This window comes from Glandiceps talaboti, chromosome 4 (genome assembly GCF_964340395.1).
Source record: "Glandiceps talaboti chromosome 4, keGlaTala1.1, whole genome shotgun sequence".
Lineage (NCBI taxonomy): Eukaryota > Metazoa > Hemichordata > Enteropneusta > Spengelidae > Glandiceps > Glandiceps talaboti.
In genome coordinates this window covers 6652808-6676580 of record NC_135552.1, presented here as the reverse complement: position 1 = coordinate 6676580, position 23773 = coordinate 6652808, and the positions used below count along the sequence as shown (strand labels likewise).

The following is a 23773-nucleotide window of genomic DNA, read 5'->3' as shown; positions in this document are numbered from 1 at the left end:
CAGCCATATTGGATTGTATCACGACGAAAATGGATATGCACATGTATGTCATAGAACACTGTCCTAATACCAACTTTAAATGAGATCTGTTCAAGCATGTCTGAGTTATGGCTTTGGACATGAACATTCGCAAACAAAATGGCTGCCAGGCAGCCATATTGGATCGTATCACAACGAAAATGGATATGCACATGTATGTCATAGAACACTGTCCTAATACCAACTTTGAATGAGATCTGTTTAAGCATGTCTGAGTTATGGCTTTGGACATGGAAAATTCACAAACAAAATGGCTGGCAGGCAGCCATATTGGATCGTATCACGACGAAAATGGATATACACATGTATGTCATAGAACACTGTCCTAATACCAACTTTGAACAAGCCATTGAGAATGACATAGTCCCCGCTATGATTGGGTTTTAAGGAATTAGCACTACTCTGATCAAGCAACAACACTTGTGAACCTAAATCAAACAGACTTAGATATGTTGTGTCTGCTTGTCGGACATGGAACATGCCTACAACAATAAAGGATTGGTCGGGTATGGGGGATCATATCAATATGAAAATGGATATGCAAATGTATGTCATAGAACACTGTCCTAATACCAACTCTGAATGAGATCTGTTCAAGCATGTCTGAGTTATGGCTTTGGACATGGAAAATTCACAAACAAAATGGCTGCCAGGCAGCCATATTGGATCGTATCATGACGAAAATGGATATGCACATGTATGTCATAGAACACTGTCCTAATACCAACTTCGAATGAGATCTGTTCAAGCATGTCTGAGTTATGGCTTTGGACATGGAAAATTTGCAAACAAAATGGCTGCCAGGCAGCCATATTGGATCGTATCACAATGAAAATGGATATGCACATGTATATCATAGAACACTGTCCTAATACCAACTTTGAATGAGATCTGTTCAAGCATGTCTGAGTTATGGCTTTGGACATGGAAAATTTGCAAACAAAATGGCTGCCAGGCAGCCATATTGGATCGTATCACAATGAAAATGGATATGCACATGTATGTCATAGAACACTGTCCTAATACCAACTTTGAATGAGATCTGTGTGAGCATGTCTGAGTTATGGCTTTAGACAGGGAAAATTCGCAAACAAAATGGCTGCTAGGTGGCCATATTGGATCGTATCATAAAACAAATTGACGTGCATATGTATGCCATAGCATGTTGCCCCTGTACCAAGTTTGAAAAAAATCGGTACAGGCATCTCCAAGAAACGGCTGCGGACGGACGGACGGACGGACAGACGGACGCACGGACGCACGGACGGACAGACGGAACCCAATCCATAAGTCCCCGTTCCGGACTTCGTCCGCGGGGACTAATGAGATCTGTTCAAGCATGTCTGAGTTATGGCTTTGGACATGAAAATTCACAAACAAAATGGCTACCAGGCAGCCATATTGGATCGTATCACAATGAAAATGGATATGCACATGTATGTCATAGAACACTGTCCTAATACCAACTTTGAATGAGATCTGTTAAAGCATGTCTGAGTTATGGCTTTAGACAGGGAAAATTCGCAAACAAAATGGTTGCTAGGCGGCCATATTGGATCGTATCATAAAACAAATTGACGTGCATATGTATGCCATAGTATGTTGCCCCTGTACCAAGTTTGAAAAAAATCGGTCCAGGCATCTCAAGAAACAGCTGCGGACGGACGGACGGACGGACAGACAGACGGAACCCAATCCATAAGTCCCCGTTCCGGACTTCGTCCGCGGGGACTAACAAGCCTTAATTGAAGACACTGTTCCATCAAAAAGTACCAGTATCCCAAAGAAAAGTATCCATTCAATTTGTTTTCACACTACTTCAAAAGAAATCCAGTGTTGGTTGCCAAGCCATTAGCTCATTTGCCCCTTAGTACTATCATTATGGTCTAACTTTCAACCACACCAAGCACTGAGTCGTTTTGATTACATTAAAAAGGTCTTTACATAAGAAGGGTGTTTGACTTGACTGAACGACTCAGGATTTTTCCCTGGTATATTGTACTATGGTTTCCTCCTGCTTCTAAAACACCACAGCACCATGGAGAACATCACAGCACCATCTAGAACACCACAGCACCACCTAGAACACCAAAGCACCATCAGTGCCAACCACAATTACAAATGTCTAAGTTTATTTTTCTGATAAGATTACTATTACAAAATTAAAACATATTTATCAGAAATGAAACACTTACTGTGCTCTTTCTCGTTTTTCTCTCATTGACTTGTCTTGTAATTCTTTCAGATATTGTTTAGATTCATTTAGAGTCAGAGAAGTATCTTCCAGTCGACATTGGAGATCATCATTATACTGTTGATTAAAACACCATGGTTGAATGGTTAGATTGGCCACTTTGAAATCTACACGTTGTAGGTTTGAGCCTCAAGCTGCTGCAGCTTTAAATCTACAAGTTGTAGGTTTGAGCCTCACTGCTGCAGCTCGAAATCTACAAGTTGCATGCAGGTTTGAGCCTCACTGCTAGCTGCAGTTTGTTCCTAAATGGCTACGACCTTTGGTAACATTTGAACAATGATTAGGCCTGAGTCAAACCAGCTTTGTAGATGGGGACCAGATAGGATAGTGGTTGCAATGTGAATGTTCTAATCCTATGCACTTTATAGAGAGTTTGACTGTATGCTCCCCAGGAAGTGTAAAGAGTCATTGTGACACTATAAGTCTGTACCTGGGTAATAACTGTAAAGTGTTTTAAACACAGTGTGGGAAATTGTTATGTAAAATCCAATACATCGTACTGGCTATAGAAATGCTTTTTATTGATTGATTGATTGATTGATTGATTGATTGATTGATTTATTGAGTGATTGATTAATCATGAGTATCACTATTACTATTAAAAGGCAGATACAGTTTAATACTACTAATGAACTGTGATCTGTCATATATGATTCTATCTCATCATATATTCAATCTTAATGTCACTATTTGAATTACTGCACATATGGAATAATGGAATATCTGGAGTGTACAAAGTAACACACAACTATCATCTGCTGTGTCTGCAACCAACACTTTACATGTGTACTAAACTCTGATGATAAAATTTTTGAAAAATTTGCAACAAAGGGCCAAACAGTGAAGAACAACATACTTTTGCTAATGTCTCATTCTCAGCTGATATTTCATCCTGCGTTACGTTCAGTTCTTCTATTTTTCTCTCCAACTATAAACAAGAGGAAACAAGATGAGATTCAATGAAACAGTCAAGAAGGCAGTGGATCAAATAAAAGTTATGTATAGCAAAAAAAACACAGAACAGTACATACTTCGACCTACTTCGACTTTAAGAAATACCTTGACAGCAAGTACATAAATTCTGAGGTACCCTTATGCATCGGTCTACCCCACTCAAAGAAAGAGAAGGCTGATATTGTGGTATTTCATAAAATATACATCAAATTAAATAATCACATAGCATGGTATACAACAAATGAAAAAATACTATGGACAAACATTGGCTCAGTTGACTTCACGATTTGATTTAAAGTTGATGTGGTGAATATGGCTTGATTTCTCTATTTACCTTTATTTCCTGTGTTTATTGTTATTTGTTCTTGATTTTGTTTGTTGTTCTGGGAATGAGTATCTCCCGGTACAACAAAATGAAAAACAAAAAACAAGAAATGAAGGAAATAGAAAGGAATCGAGTCGTATTCACCCTATCAAATTGGGTCATGGGAAAACAATGCATAGCGTTATACAGGTCAGGTTTACCCTCCATAGATTAAGTTACTGATGTCAAAAGAACCCTTAGCAGCAGAGTAGTGCATCCCACTATGAATCAACAGGTGGTTCTCACATTGAAGTTTTACCAGCTAGAATCAGGATGCATGACTTTGGGGGCTGTAGGTGACCAATCAAACTTTCAGTTCAGGGTATATGACCAATAAGGTTAAGAGAATCCTAACCCACCTGGTGACCAGTCATGAATCAACAGGTGGTTCAGACATTTCATTTGATAGCATTTTCCCTGGGATAACAACATATGACTGAAACATTCTATGGGTCAGGTTACCCATCACATACCCTGTTCAGACACACACATTTATGCCGGCATTGCACTGGTGTAAAGTTACAACTGAATTCTATCAACCTACCAAGTTTGCTTGACTTAAGCTTTGATAAAAACTTTGAACAGCATGTGACAAGCAAACTTGGTAGCTTGAAAGGATTCAGTTGTAACTTCACACCACTGTAGCACTGGCGTAATCTTTTGTGTCTTAACAGTATATGACTACAATAAGTTACAAGGTGTGTGGCCTAGTATGTGACCCAAGCACCCAGAGATCTTCCACTATGAATAAACAGGTGGTTTGGTCATTTCACTTGCTAAAGTTTTCCATGGGTCAACAACACTTGACCCCAAGAGTTGCATAGGTCAGCTAACCCATCATAGATTAAGTTACATGACATGTGACCTAGCAATAGTAGCATGTCACGAGAGTCCTGAAATCATCCACTGTGAATCAACAGGTGGTTTTCACATCAAAGTTTCCTTTACTATTTCCTAGGCTTAGGACATACCCAATTAATTAAGTTAAAAATTCTGGAAGCAATTACCAGCACAAAAAAAAATTAAAAATTAAAAGAAAAAGTTAAGATTCTTATCATTATAATTAACAGAGGTCAAGATACTCGGAATAAACGCATGAAGTTCCAGGATGTATGAGATAACCTATAAGGTCAATACATCTCAGGTGACCTCTAAATACCTGGTTGTTTTCCAGTTCAGATTAGAATTAAAATTTTGGTATAAAAAATAATTGCCCAGCAGAGCTGTAGAAAAAAACTCTGTTCAGAACAAAAGAATAATCTTATCTCATAGCTCTACTGCTACAGATAACACTAAATGTAATGTGAGAACCTCAGATCGAATCCTGGGCCTTTAACTTTAACAATGTATACTAATGGGTTATAAAAGTCAGGTGACTATTTAACAATTCAGATTTCGAACAAATGGGGTCAAAAGAATCCTGGCAAGTATGACAACTCATAATGAATCAACAGGTGGTTTTCATATTTTCTGGACTAATTCAAACAAGATGGAGACATGTGGCTCAAGGCATACAGCTAAAATATGTCGGCTTACCAGAGCTACATTGTGTACAGTTTTACAACACAAGACCTGACCAGCAACAAGAAAGACCATCATGATTCAACAGGTGTTTTTTTGTGTTTTAAGATAAGTTACTGTCAATGTACAAACCTTCATCAAGAACAATTTTTATTGTTCATTTCACATCACTTTATACACACAATAACAAATAGTGAACATCACTTTAGTATTAGAGAACACATTGCAAACCAAAAATTCACAGACTTGTGGGGAAAATGTTACATGCTGCAGTAGTAAAACCACATAATATGTGCCAAACTAAATTTTAAAGTGGCCATATGGATGAGAATTTGGTATTTATTTTGGATTTTTATTTGATAAAACAGCTTCACCATGTTTTTCTACTTGAAAAATAATGTGAAATAACATATACCAAGTCCATGTTCACATCTCAATAAACGACAAAACATTAAACAATGTGTAAAATGTTTGTTATTGTACGTACAATAACAAACTTTTTATACTTTGTGCATCTTTTTGCAATGTATTGAGTTATGAACATGGACTTGGTATATGTTATTTCACATTATTTTTTCAAGTAGAAAAACATGGTGAAGCTGTTTTATCAAATAAAAATCCAAAATAAATACCAAATTCTCATCCATATGGCCACTTTAAAAAATCAGGTGATATATGATCTGACCTTTGACCTAAGGGTCAACCTACTTTTCAACAAGTAGCCGAATTGTAAGGAATACATTTACAGACGATTGTATCTACACAAGAGTGAGTTATAAAATATACACTGCAATTGACAGATACTTACATCTGACTGTTTCTTAAGGAGTTCTTGAAGTTGTTCATCTTTCTGATAAATTTCTTGAGACATTTCTGTTCTAATCTTTCTCTCTTTTTCTTTCTCCTGTTAAAGTAAATGGTTATTGAGATAAGAAATGGGTAAAGGGTAAATCACAATAAAATTGACAGACTGTAGAACAGCAGACTGAGTGACTAACTGACAGCGTACGTTTGTATTCAAGCTAGGGAGTTAGAGTTAGGCATCAGGGACAGGAAGAGTGTTCGACTCCCTAGCAAACCCCAATTTGTCTCTTCACTAATGAATGCACACTGTCCCAAATGTATGCTCTAGTGATTAAAAAATAAAACAGATATTTTATTCATTATATATGTACTTTAAATATATACAAATAAATATTTCTCTGTCCTTGGCCATTAGTAGATTCACAAATTTAAAGAAAATTATAGAAAATAATTGAAAACATTGTATCCAAATTGAATTTTTGTATGAAAACTGAATAAACATTTGAAGAAAAAAAAAAGATGAAGTTTTTGAAAAGAAATACACAGTGACTATGAACTAGTCTAGTTCCTATACAGTATCATTACATTTACACCTTCACTCACTCTGTTTAGCTAGAGACCATGTTGACATCCAGACTAACTATGAACATACAGTAAATGTTATTATTGGTTTTAATACAATAACTTTGCAAGACAGCACATTTCACGACGACCCTACCTGTCTGTAGTCCACTTTTATGCATTAAAGATAAATGTAAAGTCACTACCTGTGTTCTGTGATAAAAATACTACACATATAGTGGGTGTATGCTGGATTTATGCCTTTAGGCAAACATTTACTCTCAATCTGTTCTGGTTTAAATTAAGAAAATAAAAAATCCTAAAAATAGTATTCTACTTTTAGTCAGTTAACAATTAATACTCACCTTATGCAACATATTGATGCATTTCTACAGTAGTTTTGTGTCTTTCTATAAAATGTTTAATATATTCAGATCAGAGAAGTGTCACAATTGTGTGTATCATTACTGAAAACTTCAATTTGCAACAAATTTTAAATTTGGCACTGATAATGGTTATACCAGAGGTGCGTTGAATATGAATTGAGGCTTTGTGGCAATCTAGTGATTAGTAATGTATTTCTATATATTGCAGTACATCCATTCAATATTTGGATAAAACCACTGTACAATTACACCACATCAAGTTTAAATAGTGAAAACTTCATTTCTACTTTACCTCATTTAATATTCTTTCTTTTTCAGCTTTGATCTGGTTTTCCATTTCTTCATAAAGTTTCCGAACTTCTTCGTCATGTGTATATGCTTTACTGTATAAAAATAAATCAAATATAACTAACTGTGGATGTGTGTCACATATTAAAATATATCAATTCATCATTAATTATGTACATTAATAACTTCGAGATAATACAGTCATTGATATGTTATACATCATAAATATAGCTATCATTATTCTGAAGGGATTCACAAGCATGGCTATATGAAAAAAATATTTTACATAAATTATAGTCATCGACATATAATTCATGTTACAAAATCTATGAACGTTGATAATTATATTCTTAAATAAATTTTAGAACAAAATGATATAATAAATACTTTTGATAAACTTTTTTTCATATAAAATTCATTTTTAGAGATATATGAACATACTTGAAACAAATTTATATGAGAAATACTTTTCATAAAATAATATTCTTTGATATAAAATTCATGTTACAAATATATGAACACAGCTAATTATATTCTTAAATTCAGATTTAGGAAAACATTGATATCAAAAATATTTTGCATAAATAATAACACATTCTTGTATTATATGAAAATTTATTATTTGTGAATTTATTTTGACAAGTCATTTTTGTTCTTGAAACTTTAAAATTCTAGCTTTCAGAATGAAAATGTTGCAACAGAATTGGATCACATTAAAACTCGATCTTTTACCAATTTAGATTAATTTTTAAGGAATACTTCTAACTGTACAAACACAATAAATTCATACATATAATGTCTGGAATGGCTATTTCCAAAAATGAACTGGAAAGAGAGTACACTGAACAACAGAAATATGACAACACAGTGACATAGTTACCAAATAATTTAAAGAATTCAATAAACACAGAGATGGTAGAATAGGAAATAGTTACTTGTATGTTTATGAACACTTGTACCAAATATTTGTCACATCAAACTTATCTACCAAAACAGGTCCTACATGTACATACACATTTCAAAAAGGTGATCAGCACCAGATTTTTAGATTCTGTTATATCTCAAAACTTCTATTCTCAACAGCATCTAAACTCACTGTGTGAATCTCTGTGTTTCAAATATTCTATTCTCAATATCAAACTTTAATGAGTTATGTACCAGTACCTGTACTAGTATTCCATATCTTTCTCAAATATTAAAAACTGTTGTAGTTTTATCTATATCATCACAATGAAATCACTGCTACTTAATTGCTGTGATAACTAGTTCATTCTCTTTCTACCAGAAGTTATTTCTTTGTACACAAAAAAATTACAAGTTTGGAAAACAGGTTTAACCATGGCAAGATGAGGAAGAAAATCACAAATTTTTACTATAATCTCTTGTAGTGTTCAGTCCAGTTTAATTTTTAGTCAACAATTATGCGGCCTTAGATAACATGCTCTATAAATTAGTTCATTAAGTTACGACGTGTTGAGAAAGAAATATTTCCTGATATCCAGTTTGATAAAAAAAACTTCAAAAGATTCAGCGTTTCTAGTAACACTTCCTAGATTTGTATAGCTGATCTGTTGTTCATACTAATTAATAGAGTTTATCTTTGATACAAAACCAGCTCTAATCATTCTGGTTTGCAATGAATACACAGGTTTGCAATTAAATGGGTGATTATTTTCTTAAAAAATATCTTTTATTACATGAACTAATAGTCTAGTTCCTATACCGTGCAGTATCAGTATGATTTACACCTCCACTCACTTTAATAGTTAAAGACCACATTGGTAGCCAGACTAATGAACTAAGGATATTACCATAACTATGATATCCTCTAAGTCAACAATATCTGGCCATAGCTTATCTATAATGACTAGTATTAATCAAATGCTGAGTTTAGTAAGTACAAACCTAGCTCCAACTCTACATTTTTTTTAAATTAGTACAGAACAGTAAGTGGTCAGAAATACTGCACAGCTGACATTATATAAAGTAAATATTGATTGAATAAGAATGGGTTTAGAATTTGTAAGCAAGTGAACTTTTACTGTAAATATCATTCCATCATAGTGTTTAAATGAATGATAACAACATATGCTGGTATAACATACACAAAACATGGAATGGATGACTTGCAATCAATGTTTTACTGGAACAGGTAAACTTTGTTGACAACACTTTCTTCAACTGAGTAAAGTTGTTAAAGTTCCAAATTAACAAACCAACAAAAAACATCTCACCCCAATTTCTGATACTATTAATACCATCCATACATTTTCCAAAGACACTTCGCACCTCTTTACAAAATGGCCTTCAAAAGGCAACAGTTATAACTTTGACCACACTTTCCAGGACTTGACAAATTTCCAAAATAAAAGTAATTCACACCTCAGTACAAACACACCTTTAAAAGGCAACAGTTACATAATACATTTTGCCAACTGAATTTTTTCAGACTCACAAAAGATTTGAAAGTTGACTTGTGCTAAAAAAACCTCCACACTTTCAATTTTGAATACTAGCAGTGAAAATTAATTTAATACCACTGTACAAACTGACATTAAAAAAGGAAAGTTATAACTAATATAAGATAATTTTGTCGATTATACTTTTCCTAGATCTAGATTATGTTGGTTTTCTACTCACTTCCAACGTTAAAGGAGAATCAGTAGATATGAAAGCCAACAACAAGTTTTTGAGATACACATAATTTTTTTTGTCAATTTTTTCAGGGTTACAGAGATTTAAAAGTTGACTAGTGCAAAAAGACCTCTAAACTTATTATATATATATATACATGCACTAGCATTGAAATTAAATCAATTCACTCCTACAGTACAAAACTGACCTTAAAAACACAGACAGATATAACTTGATTGATCACACTTTGTAGGACTCAACTCGTTTTACAGTTGGTTCCTCTTTAAATGCAAAGGACCACTGCATTCACACTGAAATACTATTATTATTATTATCATTATTCTCTCCTATGCTTGTTCATCAGTCTGTGACACAATGCAGTCTAAATGATCACAGAAAGGTCAGAGTTCACACTATGCCTACAATCATTTCACACTGTATGTATTATATTCTCTCCTTGTTTCTCAGGCCAACACTAAGCAGTGTAAACTGAATTCTAGGCAAACATCTAAGTTTAATAGTGTTCATTGACATAACACTAAAAACTGTGTCTCAAGTGCTATGTAAACTTTACATTACTGACATACCAAGTCACTAGCTGTCTTTTAAAACACCATGTTAATTTGTAACGCATACTACGTTGTACTCCAATCATATTACAGATCCTTTGCAACTATATTATACACAAATACAGTCAGATGGAATATGTTACTCTTGTACATGTTTTCCTGGACTAATCATACAAAGTGTATATATTCTACCAAAAACTCATGTCACAAGTTTGTTAAATGAATGAACCATGAGTTCCTATCTCCATAAATGAACTCTTAAACTACAATCCTAGTCTAGATGTTATCCATGGCTTCAAATCTCAAGAAGATCTTTGTTTGAAAATTTAAATTTTCATCCCAGGACCTCATTGAGCTTGACATGAGAAGATATTCAAAGCTACATATAGCCTCTAGACTTCTATAATCCTAAAAATAGTTGAAACCATGTCTTGAAGGAAATAGTTGAATTTGACAATAACACTATACAGGTTGACTCTCTACCAACACTACAATTACACACATCTTAATCTGGGTTATAAAGGAGCCATGTTCTTCCCCTCCATTTGCATGCAAAAATGTCTTGAATTAAAAGAAGCAATCAAATCCAGTGAAGTGTAGCAGATGGACATGTTAGAGTTTACTTCTTAAAAGTCACGCTATCCTTGGGCATACAAAAATCACATTAGTGACAGGGGCATTAGATATGTCATGATAAATAGCAATGTTTGATAGGGACAGTAAGGTCATAATAATCAATGCAAACCAGTCAATGGATTTATACCCTGTCTGTGTGAAGCATGGCACGGTAAGGTGAACATTGCTAATGGATCAAAAACTGTCAGCTAAGTGAATCGCAACTCCTACACCACATACCACAGCAAACTAGTGCCGATAGATATATATTGACAATGCTGTTTGGCCCCCAAAATATTCTGTATGTGTTAAAAACATTATCATCAAGTTAAAATAGTCGTGTTTCTGGGCTACCTGCTAGCTTGCAAGTCAGATCGATTAAACTAATTTAAAGCCAGGATTTGATTCTGCCACTAATAAGGACAGTGTCTGAGTCAATCAAATCCCAACTCTGCAAGTCAACTGAAACTGAACCTGTCATGACCCTGACAGAAAACAGAACCAGGGAGCTGAAATTGTAGAGAGTAACTAATTCTTTTGATAGCTAGTCGAAATGTTGAACAAAGGGATTTTCATGTGCTTACTGCTGTAAACTGAGTTGAGTTGTTTAGTGAGTGGGAGATTAGAAGGTTAAATAATATCATTAAACAATGAAGAACTATTCAACCACAGCTATTCAACTGTAGTATGTACACTCGAAAACTGAACAAGTATGAGTAACTGACCGATTCCATGCAGATCTAACTAGATTTGTATAATACAAATAACAGAAAGCACCTGGCTGTTGTTGAGTTCATTCGTCTCCCAAAGACGTTGACCAAGCAGGGCTCAAATCAGGATAGGCCAGTCCAGTCACCACCAAAAGACCAAAGTTACATTCTAACCCATCTGACCACTTCAGATACTACTGAACTCTCAACTGTTGCCAACCAGTTCTACTTTATAGTATGACCTTTGCCCTGATACTTTGTAGCCAATCAGGAAGGTTTGCTGGTCAATCTAATGGTATGGTATTGTTGATTAAGCACTTGAAAAACTACTCAACTGAGGTATGGCATTATCTACAGTAGTGGCAGGCATACAAAGCATGTCTAGATTACAATAGCTGGTGATGTGGGAAAGCATGGTAAAATGATAAGTCATGTATTACAATGATCACTAAATCATCATATTTAAAGGCCCATGTTTAAATCCCAGATCACATTAATGTTATCGGTGGTATCATAAGGATAACAGAATCATTCTTATGTTCTTAACTAAATTTTCTATAGCCTGAAAGATTCTTGCGAATGATAGCGAAAATTCAAAAAATAGCACAATTGCATTGTAGTACGACTATATTCAGCTGTTGCTATGGGCGTGGCCTTGTTGCTAGGCATATTTGCATACATTTTTGGAATCTTTATTAACTTGCCTGCCCTTCCCACTTTTCATTTTTGCAATATAAACAATCATTTAGCTGTTGCTATGGGCATGGACTTGTTGCTAGGCATATGTGCATACATTTTTTGAATCTGTATTCATTTACCTACCTATCCCTATTGTTATCTTTGTAATATGCATTGTCATTTCACTGTTGCTAAGTGTGTGCTTATGGTTGCTAGGGCCAAATGTGTCAAAACAATAACTGCAGAATAACACCTACAGAAATTTCCCCACCACATTTCAATCCCATTCACCATGCAGTTTCAAGATATAAGTTTTTTGAACAAATTGACATTTTTAGACCTAATTTGCATATCATTAATGGGATTATCACGTTGTGAATACAGCTTCATCTACACATAACCAGGATGCATCTCAATTATATTTCAGCCAAATGTGCTTGGTAGTTTTGGAATTATTGATTTTTCACCAAAAAAGACACATTTTAATACCTAATTCACATATCATTGATGAGATCATCATGAATCATGAACAATTCTTTATATAAACAACCTGAACAACGTTCCAACCAAATTTCTGAAGTTGAGTAGTAACCTTGTTTTAAAACAAAAACTGAACTGAATCGAACTGAAATTGAATTGAACTGTTTATTTACCAGATACAAAACAGATGTACATTTCAAAAATGAGGATAATATATCTGGTGAGGGCCACAGAAATAGTTCGATCTGAACTAGTCTAGTAAAAACTGACACATCCATACATAAATGTAGAGTTTAGTAGATCGCTGTTTGAAAGTAAGGTCCAGACAAGATTAGATTTCAATTTTGGTGTGGGAAAACAGTTATCTGGCAGAGCTAGAAATAGCTGGTTCAGAACAAAAAGAATAAGCCTATGTAATCCTTAGGTGAAAACAAACCTAAATGTTTGTTTCCATTACATTACTTCAGAAAATAGGGTAGGTACGTCGAAATTTTATTTTATTTTATTTTCATTTTTTTTTTAATTACTTCGAACCCAACATAAGATACTACTAAAAAAAATTATAGTGTCTTTATTACACTTATGTACCCAAATAGAATTGTCAATTTTCTATACGGTTGTAATAAAGCTATGTTTAATCTAATCAATACTTCCTGTGGGAATTTGATGAGATGTAGAAAGAAGTAAATGAAACAATTATAGTTCAGTAGATGAACACGTTCAGTCGTTGGGCAGATTGTACTGTTTAAAATAGTCTAAAAAGTCCTGGTTTCTCTCTGGAATATAATTTTTTTAAAAAGTGACCAGAGGTGAGGTAAAGGCATGAAGGTGTACATGGAAATAGAAGTATATTGTCACCATTTTACCTTTTAAATATTTGCATGTAAAAAATATTTTGGGTCGATGGCTTAGAGTCAGTCGGTTTATCAGAAACACACTATTTTTTTATTTGGCCTTATGGTTCTACACTGATAAGTTAACACTACTGCACTGCAAAAACCTGAGATTGAAACCCTATTTAAGGCATAGTTTGAATTATGATTAAAAATAGGTGAGAAAGACTGTCTGGTAGAGATTAACAATACCGGCAAAATTAACAACTTTCCTCATTTTTTCTCCAACTTTTTGTTGAATCTCAACTTTATTTCAATCGTAACAGAAGAAGTAACCCAGGTGTAAAACAACCAGTTGCCTGGCAGAACTCCAGAAAGCATTAGGCCAAAATATATGCAAATAATCCTATGTAGATCATTATGGCTCTACTGATAACATTACATTTATATGAGAACTTGGGATTGAAACCTTGGCCTTTAACTAAATTACTTCAGGGACTGTTTGTAGGAACCATTACTTCAAATAGCTATATAACAGTTTGGCTTATTGAAATCCATGCTTCATAGCCCTACCATATGGGTACTAATAGAAAGAACACACCCTATAATTAGCATACATGGATTGTAATGTACAATAGTACAAATCCTGGCTGGAATTTAGACTTCAGCTGTTTCACAGCATGGGTTGCTAATAGAAATAAAATGTCTTCAATTAGCATGGGTTTAAAGATACCATGGTACCGGCACAGCTGGATTCTATGCTGTTCTGTTCTGTTCAAAAGCATGGTTAATTTATATGGAAATAATGTACTCATTCCAGACTACTATAATAGTACCTGCCTAGCAGGAATCCATACCAACCAACTAGAACATTGCATCATTTTATAGAAATGTAAATACACGTAATAATTATAGAAATGGAAAATGTCACATAATGGTAAATAGTAGAAATCTATCGTAATTGATACTATAAACTATAAATTATAGTGAATGCATTTGTATGAGTCGCTACCTGTCTATAGCAACCACTTCTAATGACCAAGAAATTTATTGGCCTCACCATTTTTTCCCCAGTTTTTCATTCATTTTTTACTTATTGTAATAATTCACCTACTCTTTGATCATACAGTCGATTTTTTGTTTCGACTTTTTGTAATGTTTTTACATTTTTTGTCTTTTTTCTAACCCTTGAAAAAAGACTGTGTCCAATTGAAATGTTGATATTTTAATTAAAACTTAAAGAAGTAAATATTCTTTGCCAGATCTGGAATTGCTTTATTAAAATCCTTTTATTCAGAAATGATATCTCAGTGTTGCATATCACTGAAGTTGGACTGATGAAAAATACTTTGACAATTGGAAATGAAATTTTAATTTAATAAAGAATTACCCTCGGTAATCACTATAGACACAAAACATCTTTAAAAGCTTGATACTCCAGTAAATTCCAATCAGTGTATGCATTTAAAATTGACAAAACGGTTAAAAATGAACAAAAAATACACAAATTTATGTAAATCATATGTCCATATTTGCTTTATGTAAGTAAATGGTGTGACAAATGATACATGAGTGATACTACAATAAATATTTTGGTCACATCTGCAGTGTAAAACTTAATCCATAATTTGGTAGCAATTTGGGTCACCACAGATTAATCATTTTAATGTACATGTACTGTCACAACAAATAAATCTTTAGTATTTTCATCAATAGTGGACAGCATTTCTTGATTTCATTTTTGCTTCAGTTATTTTGCTGTGCTTATCAAATTATTGTAATACCACAGGGAGAAATACAAATTTTGTTCTCGTGATATTCCAGGTTTCTAATATTATTTTCGTATTTTCTCTATGTTTCAAATAAAGTTTTAAATATTGCCATCATAACTATTGTTACCTCTCATGGTTTTTTGTCCTGTTTCCTACCCTTATCACTGTCTTATCAGAGTTTATCAGCTTTGCATTAATTAGTAGATTACTAATCCTAGAACAAACTCATAGGTTATTTTCCCAATTCACACATTGCAGCAGTGAGTGTTAACATCTCCTGATCTGACTAACAGATCAGTAAATGTTTAGAAATGTTCTAGCAATCTGGACATTTGCGAGAACAAATTATTTATTTGTCCTTTTTCCTGTGGTAATACAGAAGGGCAATGTGGTCTGTACTGACATTTAAAATTCTTAGAATTATACTTGACAGGGGTTGAGAGACCTCAAATAAATTAATTAAGTTCCAGGATATACGACCTCTAATGAGGTCAAGAGAATCCTGACCTATCAGGTGTTTCCATGATCAACAGGTGGTTTTGCAGTTTAGATTAGGATTAATATCTAGGTGTTAAAATACAATTGTCTAGTACAGTCATAGGAAAAGTTCATCATGGACTATTAGGAATAATCCTATGTTTTCCCCATGAATCCACTTATGAGATTGAAACCCTAACCTGTAGTACTAGTATTAATATTATAGGAAGCATGCTGAGAACTATTGCTAGATTTTACCTCTATAGTAAAGTTACTATATGGATGAGAAATATTGGGTATCTATTTTGAATGTTTTATCAATAATAACTTTGCTATTGCATGAACATGTATAGGAAGAGATTTGTAAATAAAGTGGTTATATAGCCCCTGGAGTGAACTGTATGGTTTGTGACACTTGTAATCACTGCATCACATCCTGAGTGTATGCATCCATCTATCACATGAACATCAGCATTCCATGGCAGATGTACTCACAGGCTGGATGTGATGTAGTGATTACTTAACTGTTAACAGAGAGACAGACAAACAGACAGACAGACACTGACAGACAAACAGAGACTGATGTACAGATAAATACATACTAGTAAATACAGAGACATATTGTGATAACAATGACACAAAGTTACAGAAAAACATGGTCAGCTAGATTGAAGATTGAATAGATACAAGACAAAAAAAAACATTCAGAATGATGACATCATGTACATCACCGTTTACAGTTATTACTTTTTCACAAACAGTAACTAAGACACCATAATCCTACATGCATACATCTATCAATTAGACCAACAGATTACAACATAAACGATCACAAACATTTACCATTCCAAAACAGTCTTACTTACTTTCTAAGTGCACTCTCCAATTCATCACTATCAACTCTAGCTTTACGAATGTCACTTGATACTTTCTGTACAAAATCTTCAAAATCTCCCAGTAGTTCTGGTTCATCTTTCTTAAGTTTCTTCCACAGGTCTTTGATATGTTGTTGACTGAAAGAAAACCAAAACAAATTGTCACTAAATTATAGAGCTACATTTCCCTATATATGAACAAAACTACAGTACATACATGCCGGATATTTTAACTGCCCTGGTGATGCTCTGTTAAAAGCTAAAAGCAAGTCAGAACTTTTTGAAAACCTTTTAACTGAATTTTGTTGAGACCATCCAGTTCTCAATTTTGTTTTACACTGGATATTAATTGGTACAAGTAACATTGTTACCACATCAGAGCTTCATACTGTTCAATTTTCAAAATATTTAATATCCCTGGAGGCAGTACATATGGTATACCAATACATCAACTAAAACTAAAACATGCTTATTTTCAACTCAATATACAAGCCTGTATTTTCTGATTTCAAAAAATAAATCTAATTAAATGTTCTTAAAAAAAAGGATTGCCTATATTGTAAAAGTCATATATCATGATCTATTAATTAGTTGTTATGAGAATGAAATTAATTAAATTATATTATCATGATAATTAAGATTAGTTTGTTAATTACATTTAATTACAAATTTGAATTTCCATTAATTCTCTCCCATATTCCGCCCCATCCCACCCACTAAATAAACCTAAATTATGATTAATCTATAACTATTTTCTCATTTCAGTTATTCAGACTATTCCACAAGAACATGGGAATGAATTAGATCATTACAGAGTATTAACAGTACTGTAGTATGACTCAATAAAAATTGTGTAAACAAGACAACCACCACAATATATGGATTCATCCCTACAAACTTGAAAGAATGGTATGATCCGTGACTATAATCCAAAGACTCCATCAACTGGAATATAGGGTAAGGAGGGTCAAAGTGTCATACATTGCTAGCAATGATTACGATTCATTTCAATACCACGAAAGTAAGAACAAAATATGTTGTTACAAAATCACAAGGATTGGTTACCATAGCTACCTCTTTTTATCCGTGCATTCCCAATATTCCGTGATACCAGGCAGTATTTCCAGCCATCGTTCACATAAATCACATCTATAGTCTATGGTCATTTTAGGATATGTTATGTCCATAAAAAGTTCACGTAACGCCACCACCAAAACTACCAACACCATTGCCATCAAGGCCTGACTAAAAGTACAACTAAAAGCACTATCGCTATCGCTAGACAAACTAGTGGAATTTCTGAAGAAAAACATGATGGCTATATAAATTTACAGTCCCCTATACTCCTCTAGCTGCAGCCTACGCATACTGACTGACTGCTGGTTCAGTTATACTGTATATCTTTATTATTTTATTTGAAAACCGTGGCCCCATATGGTGGAAATCTGTCGACTGGCTCAAACGTGATTACAATGGAATTATTGATCGACACAAAATTACTGTTATGTCGGCAACAGTAGATGAATATACAGTGTCTGTCAAATTCTTTCTAACAAACAGCATATACATATGAATGTAAGATTAACAAAAATAATGTCTGGGGTTTTTTTTGTAAGAGCACGTCCATTTGTGACAGCTGATTACCAATTAATTAGCCACTTATCAATAACAAATACAATACTTTTAATTGTTGAATATCAGAATAGTTTAATTTGATGAGGTAAATTCATGTAATGACTTTTTTTTTTGAGGATAGCCATTGAAAAATAGGTGTTTAAGTTTCTTTATCAAATTGTTTACTTAATTGATATTAATTTGTTTATTCATTTTCTCATAATTAGTGATATAGAGCAATTTTCATTTATTGAAAATGATTGGACTTTTTTGTGTATTATTATGTCATAATTTTTCATAATTTATAAAGTTTATAAAAAACAATTAAAGAGATCTACATTCATGTCCTCTCGTACATAAACCTGAAAGACAAACAGTAAAAACTGCCACAATGGCCTGACATACATACGTTCGCCACCGTCATTGTTTCTATGGAAACAGTAAGCCTCATACTCTCTACATGCTCTCTAATCACAGATGTTCATACAGTGGTCGTACTTGTTAATTATACGGATTTACCCTTTGTTATCAGAGACAGAGATAGACAATTTGAAATCTGTCTGCACATTTGGTGATTGACAACTCTATATGTTGTATTTCTGAACTGTGTGGGAAACCTCTGCAACAAATACCGATAATATATCTCCAAATGGAAAACGAATGAAGCAAATGGAAGCTGGTGCCACAAAATCTAGTCATATTCTTAATAAGCTGTGCGATTTTTTATATTTCATTTAGTACACGTAATATATCAAGGGTGAGGGGGGGGGGGCATTATTAAAGGTACAATAAAATGAAACAAAGACCAAATATTACCAACACTTGTTGCATTTTCAACATTATTATCAATTTTATCATGACATCTCTTTCCAAAGATATCATTATAACAATAACCCCATTCCCACATCATAATGTTTAGTTGGTTTGAAATTGAATCAAAATCAGTTTTCCTGTCCCTACATGCACTAAAATTGGTTTGAAATGATTTTGAATCGTTCAAAACCACCTCAGTCTCAGGGGATGTGGGATGGTTTTGAAATCAGTTAAAAATCATCATACAAACAACAGTGAATCAATTCAAATCATTGCTCAGCTTTCTCGTGGGAATAGAAACCAGTTTTGAACCAGTCATACATCGATTCAGTGTGAATCAGTTTTGAATTTTGAGGTGGGAGGCTGGGTTTATATATGTGTTATCTATCAAACTAATCACCTCTTTGATTTGATTTGATTTGATTTGATTTCAATTCATTTGGCAAAAAAAATATTCGGAAAACCACAAACTAAAACGGATATATACATGTAATATGACAACTATCACATTCGCAGGAAAGACAAAACAGATACATCACAGAATATCACACAAAACAGTTTTAACAACTTATTTCCATTGTGGTGGTTGTCAATATCATCACATCATATGTCTTATTTATCTGGGAAAGCTAAATATTTCTACTATTTATGTGTTACAACTGAACAAACAGAGCATTCAGTCACTAAATGTCTATACAAAGATCTTGACAATGATGACAACAAAGGCAAACAGGTGACATGTGGCTGTATAATGAATTTAAATTCTTTCCCTTTTTTCATCAAAATCCTATTGTGAAGTAGTTCATATAAGAACAGACTGTCTCTTTCAGTACACTGTCATAAACCTAACACCATTTTTTATACACTTTATAATTTGCTCCTGCAAGTATTCATTGATTTTTCAGTAAATAGAAAAATAAAATAAAAAAATGTTAAATTGCGATGCAATAGTGAATTTCAACGAAATGACTTGTATATGCAAATCTATTAAAACTTTTACAACACAACACTTAATAAAAATAAAACACAAAAAAATAAGTCTGACATAATATGGCAAATTTAAAATCATTAATTTTAACAATAAGCATATAGCAGTGGCCTTTCTGCACATTTTGTGATTGGTATTCAAAATATTGAAGCTTAGAAAGTATATATAATAGTCATAGCTTGGAATAAAGCTGACAGATGGTCTGTCTTGTACCTTTCAGCACATTCATTATATTTTCATTTTCTATTTTCTCTGACCATATGGTTTTCTTCCCCCAGGATAAAAAAACTGACATGTAGCTATTTATAATTTCAATAGACACGGCAAAGTGACACCATGATGGTGATGATGGTGATCACTGATTTGACTGCACAAAATGATTTTAATTTTGTCAAGAGTAAATCACAATAAACCATCATATCTACAGTACCCAAAACAATTTCTGAAAGAAAATGGCACTAATATCCCAAATAATTAAACTGATATAAAAACTTTTGTCTGTATAAATCACATAAATCATTAAATGTACAATGCCTAAGACAACTTCTGAAAAAAAATACCCAAAAATTTAAAAAGATATATTTCCTGTGATTCTTCAACTTCTGTAAGTTATTTCTACTACCAGAAGGCCTGCCACAAAAGAATTAAAGTGTATAGCGCCACCACGAGACAAAAGTGAGAAATGTGTTAACAAACTGTATTTATGTGCAGACTGGAGAAAAATTTCTCTCTAATGTTTATGGTTTGGAAGTACATGTACGTGTAATAGGTAAAAATCAAAACAGACATTTTGAGAAACAAACATTTTATCAATGTTGACAAGGCTGTAGGAACATTTTTTGACATAGACAAAGTGTACAGTTTTGATATAAACAGTAAACACACATGTAGAGTTTGTTCTGCAATATTTATAACCCCTACTTTTTAGTAACACATTACAGCGACAGATGATTTACAGCACAAATAAATGCACCATGATATGCAGACAGGATATCTACTGTTAATATCATTATAATTTGTTAGTTTAATACAACCATCAATTTTTAATATTAAGTGAATACCTCAAAATTGTGTTTAGTATTCACTGCTGTTATCAATTTGTAGTGTTATTTATTTCAATTTCACACCTCACCACCCCACCCCACCCCCCACCCCCAACCCCAACCCCCACCCCAATGTAGCATCAATAATAATGATATATGAATGTGCCACTGCACCGAAATTGTAATATCCCTTTACTTTCAGTGTTACATTACAGTAACAGATGACTTGTAATCAAAATAATACCAAGGTAATATCCACACAGGGTATCTATTCTTATTATATAATTATCATAACCTGTCTGTTTTACTATCAGTAACTTTGTATAAACTTTAATGTAAATGAACCCATGTATTCTTTAGTATCAGTGTTTCCTATTCACTGCTTTTATCATTTTTCAGATTTTTTAAAAATCAATTTCACACCATGAGCTCCCCGTCCCTCCAGATGTAGCACTAAATACAAATACAAATACTAAAATGCTAATTGGTAGATACATAGCACTAATACACAGGTGAACGATAGCACTAATAATAAGATGCAGATGTATGTTTGGAACTAGTATGCAAATGTGCACATCAGATACACATACATTAACAGGACTACGCTAGATAAATGCATCACATGACTTGAGAGAGTAACATACCTATACCCCTCATTTTTTCTTGAATAGCTTTATAAAAATCCAAGAAAAGTAAGAAAAAGAATACAAAAAAAAAGTGTTTTATGCTTTGAAATGTTTCAATCAAAGATAAAATGAATATAAAAATGTTTTATGTACAAGTCATTCTCACAAACCAGAGCTGATATTGCTTCCACGACAGTGCGTCTTAGATGGTGTTGTAAAATACCACGACCCCACCCCCACCCCACCCCCCACCCCCACCCCCGTAAGCTGTGGTTTATGACAATGGTACATGTGAGTTTGTAAAGATATCAAAACACGATCAAAACAACAAATTTCACTTCAAAACAAGAAAAAAAAACAGGACACTCATTAGCTGAAGTTATCAAATTCAAACAAATTCTTTTCAGAAAAGTACAAGAATTGTTTACTTCCAAGACATCTATGCACGTTTATGTCTTGAAGGTAGTTTTTAAGTACAATCAAACGAAATGAGTTAGTTATAAGTAGCACATCAATTCAATTCAGTGTGGCGGCAATTATCAGTATTACATCCACTTCAAAAATGTCACACAGGTTATACACATCAATTAGTACTGTAAACGTACAAAACAACACATCATGCTACACCACAAAAGACCTTTACAATAAATGGCGCCCTCTAGTGATGAAGTATGATAATAGTAATAAACTTTGCCGATTTGCCAAATGCAACAAAAGTGTTCTGCTGATTTGGCAACTGTAATTCTCATGAGATTGGTAATTTGCATAACAATGGGGTCATTATTTTCATTATTCTATACAAATTGACCTTGTTTTTAGGACTACAGCATTGGGTACAATTAAATAATGGCTCTGAACAACAGGGGTGTCTGAAATTTAGTCTTTTAAACTTAAATCACAGTCTTTGCATACCTTGTATCAGAACTTAGTGTCTCATTGAAAATCCCAACACTAGAGGGCATACTTCATGTGAAAGGTCTATTAACAAGCCATACAATATACAATTCATTATCAATGTAATAGTACCAGCATGTATTATCACATACATCAATAACAGTTGTTAGCCGGTGCTATTTCTACCATGCAAGTGTGTTTTAGTACAATTAAAATTATGACCATTGCAAAGTTAGGTAGCTAACAGCATCTCAAACATACAATGAACCTGGCTGCAGGAAAAAAAATCTAGTTAAATTTGTCATGACAACTTTGCAATAATTTCTGTCTAAACCTGACCTGAGTCAGTGAATGGATATACAAGCCCTATAACATTTTAAGAAACTTTTAAGGTATTTCACCCTGGCTAGCTAGACTGCTTTCATTGGTCCATATGCTATATGCCAGGGCAAAATGTCTGGCCAGAAATACTTCCTGATTCCTGTATATTTCCAAAACTTAAAAACTGTCGTAATAGATGGATATCCACAGAATGTCTCTAGGGGAATACCACTCAAGGAACTTGATAAAGGCATTTTTCGTATACTTTGTGTTCTGGAGAATCAATTCATGGTTTTATATCACATCACAACTGATTTCTGAGAAAGTGAGTTGAAACTTATTCCTCATTCATTCTTCATTCAGTGGAAGTCCTTGTCATGGACATGTATGCGTTGTATCATGCGGGAATCCAGCAGACTTGCATATAGGTAACGACGGAACGTAAACATTCATGATTCCTAAACACTAATTATTACACTCAAGAAAATCATCATGAAATTGAATACTATTATGTTCTGCTTTAAATCATGCATATCTGCTGATTCAGTCCATGGCATGGACCTCCACTGAACACTAAATGGGGTTCCGAGAACAAATTTAAAGTCAGTGTTTGTCAGCAATATTGCATATTATGTAGGTAATGTAAAATCATGGAATGAC

General features: G+C 33.6%; 1 protein-coding gene across 5 annotated transcripts in view; it reads right to left on the bottom strand.

The window, feature by feature from the left end:
- The window catches only part of LOC144433856 (EF-hand calcium-binding domain-containing protein 4B-like), a 97875-nt gene that overhangs the window by 29364 nt on the left and 44738 nt on the right, over window positions 1-23773 (bottom strand). For 4 of the 5 annotated variants that reach the window (XM_078122237.1, XM_078122239.1, XM_078122240.1 and 1 more), the window contains 5 exons: window positions 16806-16952; window positions 7176-7266; window positions 5941-6036; window positions 3150-3221; window positions 2235-2350 (listed from right to left, as the gene is read on the bottom strand). In XM_078122237.1, the coding sequence (XP_077978363.1) occupies window positions 2235-2350; window positions 3150-3221; window positions 5941-6036; window positions 7176-7266; window positions 16806-16952 (522 nt within the window). Of the gene's footprint in view, window positions 1-2234; window positions 2351-3149; window positions 3222-5940; window positions 6037-7175; window positions 7267-16805; window positions 16953-17888; window positions 18017-23773 lie in introns of those variants that run through there. The other variant, XM_078122241.1, reaches the window with a different exon arrangement.